The 11070-nt window shown below is 47.0% G+C and overlaps 1 protein-coding gene across 3 annotated transcripts in view; it reads right to left on the reverse strand.

Moving 5' to 3' along the window:
* Positions 1–5258: 5258 nt before the first annotated feature.
* NOX5 (NADPH oxidase 5) overlaps positions 5259–11070 on the reverse strand; it is a 132097-nt gene continuing 126285 nt past the window's right edge. For all 3 annotated transcript variants that reach the window (XM_017851142.1, XM_017851141.1, XM_017851140.1), the window contains exons 15-16: positions 6874–7040; positions 5259–5817 (exon numbers count right to left, since the gene is read on the reverse strand). In XM_017851142.1, the coding sequence (XP_017706631.1) occupies positions 5686–5817; positions 6874–7040 (299 nt within the window). In that variant the 3' untranslated portion in view covers positions 5259–5685. The remainder of the gene's footprint in view (positions 5818–6873; positions 7041–11070) is intronic.

Raw genomic sequence — 11070 nt, forward strand, 5'->3', positions numbered from 1 at the left:
CCAGGCTGGAGAAAGGAAGACCAGTTAGCTGGCTGGTCTTCCAAGCTTCCTTTCCTTCTAACTGGTCTTCCTTTCTCCGGTCTGTCTCTGCTGCACCAGTCCAGGTAATAGGCAATTTAAGGACTGAACCAAGGCAGGGCCAATGTGGAAGGAAATGTGCTTGAGAAGCATTTAGAATGCCATGTTGACAGGCTTGGTGACTGGCTGAAGGAAGAAGATGGGGGAGATAGAGGAGTCAAGGGTACCTCATGGGGTCGGCAGCTGAAACAGATCACAGCAGTGGAAACATTCATGAAACATGCCAAGCACCTACTAGGTGGTGTCACTATTCTAGTCACTGGGGACACAGAGACAAATCATTCACTGTCCTTGAACATTCTTTAGGGTTAAAGACAAGTTTAATCTGTATGTAAAAACTCATGTCCAGCCACATTTGGGTAAATCTCAGAATTTTTTTCCTTTACCAAAAAATGCATCCTTTTCTTCCCTGCCACACAAAAACTCACTACCTGTCTTTGTTTCTTGTTTTCTCCAGCAGGCTACACTCACATGGCTAGGGTAGTTAAAGAGGGCCCATTTGTCCCTGAGTAGTATTAGGGCAGCCCTTTGGGGCCATGGCTGGGTGGCGAAGGTTGGAGGCTGGAAGCTTCCTTGAGAGTCAAGTCTCTTTCCAGCCATCTCTGCATTCAGCTTGAGTATTTTCCCCCCTGGGATGAATTTCCTCATAAAATAAATGTCTTGTCTGAATTAATCTTATTTTTAAAAGGAGAGAGTCATCATATTGTAAAGACAGATCATAAAAAGATGCATCAATCTGTCAGGAAGGCTGGTTAATATGAGTATTTGTTTAGCACAGACAGCGTGCCCTGAGGCTTCTGAACTCCCAGGCTGGGCTGGTGCTGGGCTTAGCCCCTGTGCACACAATTTCACGTGTATGCACACGGCCTCCACAGTCCTTCTGGACTAGTTTTGGGCCTGGACAGGGCCTTTTATTTTAATACTTAGGCCATTCAGGGCCAGCAGCATATTGATAATGGGCACGATAGCAGCCTCCCTTTTTGAAGAGCCCAGGGAGTGACCCCTGACGTGGATGGCCAGTCCCTTGACTTAGGCCCGAAATACTTTCACTTGAAAACAAATCAATATTCAGGATCTTAGACAACACTGCAGATAATCTGTGCATATTGTTTTACTCTTTAAAAATAGATACAAGCCATACAAAAGTACATAAATTAAAAAGTAAAATATCACGTGAGTAATACAGGAAGTGAAACCTTACTCGGGTAACACACAAATACAGCAAACAGAGAAGAGGAAAACATTCAAGTCCTCCTTTGCCTCCTCCACAGTTAACCACTGCGAACTGCTTGGCATTTGGGCATCGTCGGCCATCAACAAGAAAACGCAGCAGGATGGCTGGCTGACTTTTCTCCTTTCACCAGATGTTAACAATGCTGTAGACACATCTGGGCCCAGACAGATAAGGGCTGTCTGGGCCCAAGACAGATTAGGGATGGCTTCTAACTGTCTTTCCGTGTATTTTTATCTATTTTATCCCCACACGATATACATACATCATTTATTTTCTGTGCTATAAATAGGATCATATCAAACACTTGGTACTTGTTTTATTTTCTTTTACATGACATTCTACTTTGGGTTTCTTTTAAAATAAAACCATACCAGTAATAAAACTTAAACTTTACAGAAGGGCAAAAGGAAAACAAAACACAAAATCCTTTCCTTCATTGTATCCCTCCATTCCCACTCCCCAGAGCACACAGATAAATATATTTTCATGCATCCTTCTAGAAATGACAATTGTAAATGCATACACAAGTGCTTAAACACATACATACTTGATCCGTTCACTTTATAAGAAGAAAGTGAGAACTCAGAGAGATCAAATGATACAGCCAAGGTCACACAGCAGCCTGGGGCAGAGGCAAGTGTAGACCTCAGTGCTCTGCCTCCCAGAGGGCAAAAGTTTGTCCACTGCATCTCCAACAAGTTGGCCCAGAGCCAGTCTCGGCTAATGTTCCTCATCCCTCCCTACCTTCGACCTTGTCTGCCAGTCTGGTGACTCTCCATGTTGCCCACGCCCCCTCCCCTCCCACGAATGCCCCTGGCTCAGTGTATTAATAGCCTGCACTTGTGCGGCTCATCCGGGAGCGGCCTGCCTGATTGGTCATTTCAGGAATGCCTGCTGTCTCCCTCAGCGCTGTCCTCACAGAACAATGCAGCGGAGCCTGGCAAAGTGGTTCAGTGGGCTTGTGTTTGTGCTTTTGTTCCCCAAATTACAAGTGACAATTAGGTGCAAAAGACCCTTTGTAAGGATAATTCCATTTAAGTAACCCCTTGCCCTGGGAGGAACCGACATCCCGTCTACACTCTGTGCTAGGCTTCGGGTCCACATGTCTGGCCTTGGGGAGTTTGCTGCTCGATGGGTGAGGATGGGCACAAGTGCCAATAACTGGCCTTTGCTCCTTCTCTTTTGTCTTTGTGTGTGTCAGCCTTATCTGTCGTGGGCCCAGATGTGTCTGCAGCATTGCCAACATCTGGTGAAAGGAGAAAAGTCAGCAGGCCATCCGGATGCGTTTTCCTGTTGACGGCTGATGATGCACATCAGCACATCTGGGAAACATCCAGATGGCCAGACCATGCGTGCTATCCGTTCACATGTGTGGTCCTGCTGCCTTCTATGACATGTCCACTGGGGCAGACAGAGCCTGGACCTGTGAACTCTCCCCGAGCCAGGCCTGTTCAGCTCAACTGGACCTCACCGATGGACATTTTGTTGCAAGGAGAAAAGAGGAAAGCCCAGAACTGGACACTGGGTATGGGGAGGGTAGAGTTTTAGGGGGAAGGCGGCAGCGGTGAGAAGCTGACAGCTAGAGAAACTCTGACCTTGAACATGAAGTCTCTTGACTTCACAGAGATGGAGCCTGGAGGTTTTGCCTCTAGTGGGGAGCTTTGGAACAGGACGCTGTCTTCCCGGCCCCTTTCTTTTTGATTCACTGCCACTCAGGGACCAGTCTCACTTCCTGGGAAACAAAGCCTCTTGAGATCCGTGATTCTGCAGCGCCCTCTCGTGGGCAATTGGAATCTGTCTGGAGAGAAAACCTTAGGACACCGGCATACGGTCGTCACACATGTGGGCATTCATGGATTTTAGAATCGTATGTACAAGTTCTTCCACCTGCTCCCACTCACTGTAATATTAAGTCCTAAACGAACAGCTGACTATTTGTATATACGGGTGGGAGCCTGGTGGAAATCTGTTACAAGACAGCAAAGGACTGAGGACAGGGCTCAAATGTGTTAAGGCGGTGTAGACAGAGACTGGAAAGAATCCAAAATGGTGACATGCGAATGTGTGTGTGCATTGAGTGCATGTGTGAGACAGCCTGTGCTAAACAGATTCTGCCACGTTTCCAAATGATTTGGGCACACCCTCTTTACATCCTCCAGCCTAAGTCAGGACACTCTCTTTAGTTTCCTTCTGTGCTCCAGAGAGTGTTTTGTCCAAGCCTTCCCAAGCCTGGTGCAGAGGGGAAAGTACAGACTCAACAGAGGGAAAGAGGTTCCAAGAGTGTGTGGCCTCAGGCTGGTAAAACTCCAGGTGTGAGTTTCCCCGGTGGGTTGTGTGCCTCCCCAGGCTTGCTGGAAATTAAACACGATCCGGTTGGAAGGCCCCAACACCAGGTCTCCTGGCCTTGTTGACTCCAGGTCCCGGTAGATGGAGGTTCGGTGCAAGTGTGATCCCCACTTTCCACCCACCCAAATCGAATTAGCCTCTACTAGACTGCAGGGCTGGCAGCCAGGCCCCACTCCTCCTCTCATCTTCTTCTTCTTGTTCCTCCTCACATCTTAGAGACGACATCCTCACTCCCATCCTGATCTGTCCCAGTCCCCAGGGCATGTTTTGCCTTCCCCTCCCTGGGGCTTGCCTCAGCTTCTTCCTCCACCATCCCTTCCTATTGCTCCTTTCAAAAGACAGCTTTCCCCTACCCTCATTCTTCCATCCGCCCAACTGGCTCATCCCCTGCACGTCACACCTAACCCCTCCCCGCCCCCAATCTGCTGCATCCCAGCCCCACCTTAGATAAGGGATGTCATTGTCCAGGTTATGATCTGGCTTCTTCACCTCCCCCTTCCCAACCATGGACTTCCAACCCATGGAAAAGAAAGGTGCCAGCTACCATCCCATTGGAAAGTGCCTGGTTCCAACCCCATGATGGCAGCCTTGGGGAAGGGTGCTTTACACTGTCAAGAAGAGAACCTAGCAGGACTGACTGCAAGGTGGAGGATGCCCAGGAAATGTGGGGCTCACAGGACCTCATGGTGTGGCACAGATGGAAATGTCCAGATCAGATGGAGGAGGTGAGGCCCCCCCGTCCTCTGCTCTGGGCCGCTCCTCCCCATAGTATGTGCTGAGAGAGCCTTTGATGCCTCTGCTGTTCCCTCCTGTCCAGACAGGGACAGATGCAAACAGAGGCTGGAAAACAGAGATAGAGGGAGCCAGAATGAAGAAAAGTGACGTAGACGCATGAAAGCCTGGAGCAGCAAGGAGCTGCACTGCAGTGGGGGAGGAATGTCTTGAGCACTTGGCATCTCATTTCACCTCACAACAACTGTGACTGAGGGATGGCATCAGCCCATTTCACAGGCGGAAAAAACAGACATGGGGAAGCTTCCAGGGCCACACAGTCGGGGTGTGGCTGAGCTGAGCTTCCAGGCTCAGCCTGCTTCATCTCCAGGCACTTGGCCTGTCCATGATACAGAAAGAGGCACGAAAAGAGGCTGTCTCCATCTTGTCTCTCAAGTGACCCAGCACACAGAGAGAAGGAAGAGGCCAACATACAGAGACCGGAGAGGCTCTGAGGGACGTGCCAGGAGAGACAGGGAGATGAGGAGACGAAGACACAAGGAGGGGCAGGGAAAGATCCTGCTTATTTCTCCTGATGCAAATGGATTTGGTGGAAAATACATATTTCAGGTTTCATTCCCAGATCATCAGAATCAGAATTTCTGATAGTGGGACCAAGGAATGTGCATTTAAAGAAGGTTCCTCCAAGTGGCAAAGTGTGCTGAGACATCTTCACCTAACTTGAAAATGCATGCAAAAAATCAGGTAAGTTGACAGATGGAAAGAGGAAGGAGGAACTGATGGATAATATGTGATAAACAGAGCAAAATATTAACTGAGGAGTCTAGAAAATAGGTAACACTGTTCACTGTATGATTCTCCTCACTTTCTGTATGTTTGAACAATTTTATAAGATGCTGGAGAAACAAGCTTCCAAATGACTGTGATGATTGGGCAGGTTTGGGACCATGGATGTAGGGGAAGGCTCCGTCAGAAAATGTCTGGAGGAATGGTTGCCCTCGGCCCCTCGAACCCCACCCTCAAGCTCCAGTCACCAGCCTCTGGTTTCCTCAGTTTCACAGCAACCCCAGAATCTACAGCAGACTGAACAAGGCACTGTCCCTTCCCCTGGGTTCTAGAGGAAGTTCATTTGTCCCTTGGGGTCTCCTGTTCTCTGCGTTGAGCAGGATTAGGGGGTCCCTAGGCTTTGTCTTATTGGGTGGATTATCTGAGGCTGGTCCCTGTGGGGGTGTTCATATTAATGCGACGAAGCAGACCCATGGTGTGGATTTGGGGCAGAGCTTGGAGAGGTGAGGCTAGAAATTCTCTTGGAAAAATCGGAAGCTGAACTTCTCACAATGGCCCTTCAGCACCTTGGCCAGAGCTGGGGAGCCACAGAAGAAGACCTGCACCTTGCCTTTCTTCTCAGCAGCCACTTTCTGGAACACCTGGAGTCAGTGGGGTTGAGGAAGAGAAGAGGGAAGATAGGTGGAGTTGCTGACTCACCAGTGGCACAAATGCCTGGAGGTAACAGCATAACAGGTCAGCAGCAGTAAGCATCCCCATTTTACACAAGGAGCTGCATGGCACAGCTGCTGGATTTTACAGCAAAGTTCGACACTCAGCCGTTCAACTAAGAACCATTTGTTCAACTGGCAACATAACCCAGAACCCCAGGGAGGGGACCAGGGCCAGAAATAAGTAAGACCCAGGCCCTCCACTCAAGGATCTGCAACTGTGGGAGACAGGCACTAAATTAGATATGCAGAGAGATGCATACAGTGCTCTGGGACTCCCGTGGGAGTCTGAACCTGGTGTTAGTCTCCAGGGCTGGCCACCTGCTGTGATTTAAATATCTTTCCTGATGTCAGTCTTTCCCCCAGAGAGGACCCTTTTCTACCCCAAATTCTGCTTATGAATTGCCTTTTTCTGAGAGTCCTCTTCGATGCCCAAGCACTCACCACGGACATTCCCCTCCCACTCAGCTGTCATGACCCAGACATGGGGTCATCTGCAGCACTTTTAAAAGCAGCACCTTCTGGGCCATTTCCTGCAAACTGTATACCCTGACAGGTAAGTGTTCAGGGAAGGAAAATAATAACAAAACCAATCTGAGAAATAAAATAAAAGGATTGCAAACTATTTCATGTCTCTGTGCCTCAGTTTCCCCATTTGTAACAGGAGATGATAAGATTTGGTGTTTTTCCAGGTCCTTGTCCATTCAGGCCTTCTGACACTGGTCCATAGGGAGTCAAAGCTGCAGGGGTCTTTGAGGTCATAGAGACTAGCTTCCTCTCTGAACAGATGGGGAAACTGAGGCTAATGATGGAACAAAGGCTAGTGATAAAGCCAGTGTAGGCGCCCTGTTTACCTTTTGCACCATGAGGTCCCTGCTGGACTCTGAACTCTTAACCTCACACTTTGCCCCTGACTTTGCCCCACCGCTGCCTCGGGCTCTCAGCTTCATCCATATCTGCAAGCTGCAGGGCTCCAGTTGGCATTACCTTGCTCCAGTCAGGCCGCCCAGGCTGGGTGCGCGTCTGCAGCCCCGTGATGGAGTCTTTCTTCTCCTTGTTGGCCAAGAGGTCAAGGGCCATCTGCAGGCCAATGGCCTTCATGTCATTCTTGCCCAGTGCAGATGTCATGTACATATGCAGCTCCAGGAAGCGGTCTGTTGGGTAGGGGATGAGGACTGCACTGAGGGTCTAGCACCCATGATGGGCACAGGGCAGTATGCCAACCACTGCCTTACCCTGGGGCTTGGAGGGAGACCCATAGGTCTTTTGCCCAGGATCTGTCATGTGACCAGTGCCATGGAGAGGAAAGGCAGCCCGTTGCTTGAGCTGGCCCTACTATGTGCATGGCACACATTAGTTACTTTATATGTACTAAGGTGAGCCTCACAACCACTCCAAGAGTTAGATCTTTTATATTTATTTATTTAGTATTTTTGTAGAGATAGGGTTTCACTGTGTTGCTCAGGCTGGTCTTGGACTCAAGCAATCCACCCGCCTCAGCCTCCCAAAGTGCTGGGATTACAGGTGTGAGCCACTGTGCCTGGCCAAGATCTTTTGTATTTATAGAAGAAGAAATGCATCCCAGGGCCGTGAGCATGGCAGTCTCTGGGCTCCAAAGCTCATGCCCTTCTGTNATGTCATGTACATATGCAGCTCCCGGGAGCGGTCTGTTGGGTAGGGGATGAGGACTGCACTGAGGGTCTAGCACCCATGATGGGCACAGGGCAGTATGCCAACCACTGCCTTACCCTGGGGCTTGGAGGGAGACCCATAGGTCTTTTGCCCAGGATCTGTCATGTGACCAGTGCCATGGAGAGGAAAGGCAGCCCGTTGCTTGAGCTGGCCCTACTATGTGCATGGCACACATTAGTTACTTTATATGTACTAAGGTGAGCCTCACAACCACTCCAAGAGTTAGATCTTTTATATTTATTTATTTAGTATTTTGTAGAGATAGGGTTTCACTGTGTTGCTCAGGCTGGTCTTGGACTCAAGCAATCCACCCGCCTCAGCCTCCCAAAGTGCTGGGATTACAGGTGTGAGCCACTGTGCCTGGCCAAGATCTTTTGTATTTATAGAAGAAGAAATGCATCCCAGGGCCGTGAGCATGGCAGTCTCTGGGCTCCAAAGCTCATGCCCTTCTGTGCCTTACATGTCTGTCCTCATCCTGGCTGGGGACACAAGCCACACACATGAAAAGGTAATTTGGACTAAAGGGTCAAGGGCCAAGTGAATGGATCATAGCATGAAGGCTACTGATATGCAGGGAAGGGCTAATGCAGACAGAGCTGCTTCCCAGAAGTGATGGGAACTGGGTTAGGCCTGGGATGAGGAGTGAGAGTATAAGCAGAGGTGACGGGAAGGCATGCTAAGTAGGACTAGTGTGAGCACAGAGTGAGAGGCTGGAACAAATGCGACGTTGGCGGGGCAGGGTGTGGGGCCCAGCTGGAGGGAGCCGCATCCTCGGATGGGAGCAAAAGGAGATGGGACTGGAAACAGATTGAGGACAGAATGAGAAGGGTCTTGGATGCCCAGCTAGGAGAGAGGGGAAGGTTGAGAGTAACTGAGTAGGGTGTGACATAATGAAACAGCGCTTTAGGAAGGGGCATCGGATTGCTGAGGAGATGGGGAAGGAGACTGGCACCAAAGAGCCCACGAGGCCAGAGAACCTGCAGTTCTGCGCCACAAAGTTATAGGTCTGTTGGGACACTGATCCTTCAGCACTCAGGAGCTCCCAGGTGGGCACCTCTGTGTTCCATACTCAGACGTGACATAAGAATGTTATCATTTTTATGTGTGCCATGATGAGAAAAAGACTGGTGAGTGCTGCCTTTGGCTTGAGTGTCGGTTCAAGCCAGAGTTGACAGGGCCTGATCTAGGATGTGGGAAGGAGCATTCCCGAGCTGACGATCACCTCATTCTTCTCCTGTTCGTCTCTTCCCTTACACCCACACTAAAGGAGCTTTGCCATTCCAAAGTGCTTTTTCATTGTTTCCTAAGTCACCATCAGCCCATTTTTCATTTGGCCTAAGGTCTTAGCCGCTGTTACAATGCAAATGGCCCTAGGAGGGATAGCACATTTCATGTCACATGTCCCTTAACCCCTAGTCATGCTGGATGGTGTGGGAGGGAGGGAGATGTATTATGAGATGCCCACCTGGAGGACCCCCTGCTTCTTACCCTGCCTCAGAGTCACCATACCCCAGAGAGGGGTAAGAGGAGGGAAGGGGAGACACCATGGTGGGAGGGAAAAGATAAAGGGACTGTGGAGGATGACCTGGCATGGTTTTCACCCTCTCCATCCAGTTGCATTTGAGACAACCATCTAATTTCTGGACACTTTCCTAAGAAAATCATCCAAAGCCAGAAAAAAATTATGTGCACAAATATATTAATTTCAGCATTTTTATGATTATGGAGAATGAGGAATAAACAAAATGTCCAGTAGTAGGAGCTTGGTTAAATAATTTATGGTATAACCACTAACTATACCATTCATTATATAGCCATTAAATACTACTACTACTTTTATTAAACAGTTATCACTACCAGCACTTCTACTACAAATAAATTTATTAAGCAGTTACTATTACCACCACCACCACCACTAAATTTATCAAGCATTTTATTAAGCTCCAGTCACTGTTCTACGTGTTCTGCAGATGACATCTCATCTAATTCCCATGACAATCCTATGAGGTGGGTACTAGTAGCATCCAGATTTTTCAGATAACTGCTTTCAAGGCAAACTGGTTAAATAATATGCCCAAGGTTCTATAGCTATTAAGGGTGGAGTAAAGATACAAACTTAGAATAATTGACGCTTAAGCTATAGAAATTAAAAATTATAAACCAAAAATTATTTAATGCAAACCTTGACGTATAATTAAAGTTGAAATCAGAAGCCACAAATTTCAGCTGCAGTTAATGAGAAACCCTGAAAGAAATTTGATGTGATAGAGTTGTTGACTCGAGTGGCTTTGAGAATGCAAAGCAGTGGGTTAGCTGTTACCCTTTGTTTACACAGATTAGGAAGAAGCAAACAGCAAATATTTATATGCCAGTAACTAGAAAATTTAAATTAAATTTAAACTTTTCCTTCAGCTTGTCATCATAAAATTGAGTTTCTAATGAATTAATATCAGTAAAAGCATTTAAGAAAAAGAAGTCAATGGTATATAAATATTTGCTGTAATCGTTATTTACAAGAAAGGGCAAGGAGCTTTACTGAACTATTCTAAGCTTGAAGAGTTATCTTCCAAAGAGTGTTGACTTGAACTTTAAGGTTCTGAATGTTTGTTATAGTAAACTAGATCTGTTTGGATAGTTTCTTGTAGAAAACTCTGTTTGATTACTTGAACGTATAAACTGTATTTATCATAGGAATTTGAATTCACTCATGACAACCTTGTGATAATTAAAGAGTCAAATACGTTCTAGTTCTAATGAACTCAACAAGTCTAAAACACTACACCAATTCTCTTAAAAAGTCAGAAACATATCTAAAGATATTTCTCCTTCTATAAATTAAAAGGAAAACAAAACAATGACTTTAAGAGACTAACATTTAAATATAGTGTAAATCCTCAGTATGCCACAAAGATGTCCATTAAGACTGTGATATGATCCAGAGAAATATTTCACCATACTTAATAATGATGAGAGTAAATGCTTACTAAAATATGTAGAATACAGCAAACATTTGGGCAGTGAGGAGGGAGAGGTTGGAGAGGTTGAAGGGAAGACATTCAAGCCTTCTTTTCTTTTTGAGATAGGGTCTTACTCTGTTGCCCAAGCTGGAGTGCAGTAGTGCTATCATGACTCACTGCAGCCTCAAACTATTGGCCTCAGGTGATCCTCCCACCTCAGCCTCCCAAGTAGCTAGGGCTACAGGTGCATGCCACCATGCCTAGCTAGTTTTTTTTTAAATATTTTTTTTGTAGAGACAGTGTGTGCCTATGTTGCCCAGGCTAGTCTCAAACTTGACCTCAAGCAATCCTCCCTTGGCCTCCCATAGCACTGGGATTACAGGCGTGAGCCACCAGGCCAAACCTTCATTTTTGATAAAAGTATAAAAGAAGTGACCAAACAGTTAAAGACTTCATATATACTGAGGTATTTAATCTTTTTTTAAAAAAATACGAATGGAAGGAAAAAGGGGTGTCTAATCTTTTTTTTTTTTTT

Source organism: Rhinopithecus bieti, unplaced genomic scaffold (assembly GCF_001698545.2).
Source record: "Rhinopithecus bieti isolate Rb0 unplaced genomic scaffold, ASM169854v2 scaffold_31548, whole genome shotgun sequence".
NCBI classification, from domain to species: domain Eukaryota; kingdom Metazoa; phylum Chordata; class Mammalia; order Primates; family Cercopithecidae; genus Rhinopithecus; species Rhinopithecus bieti.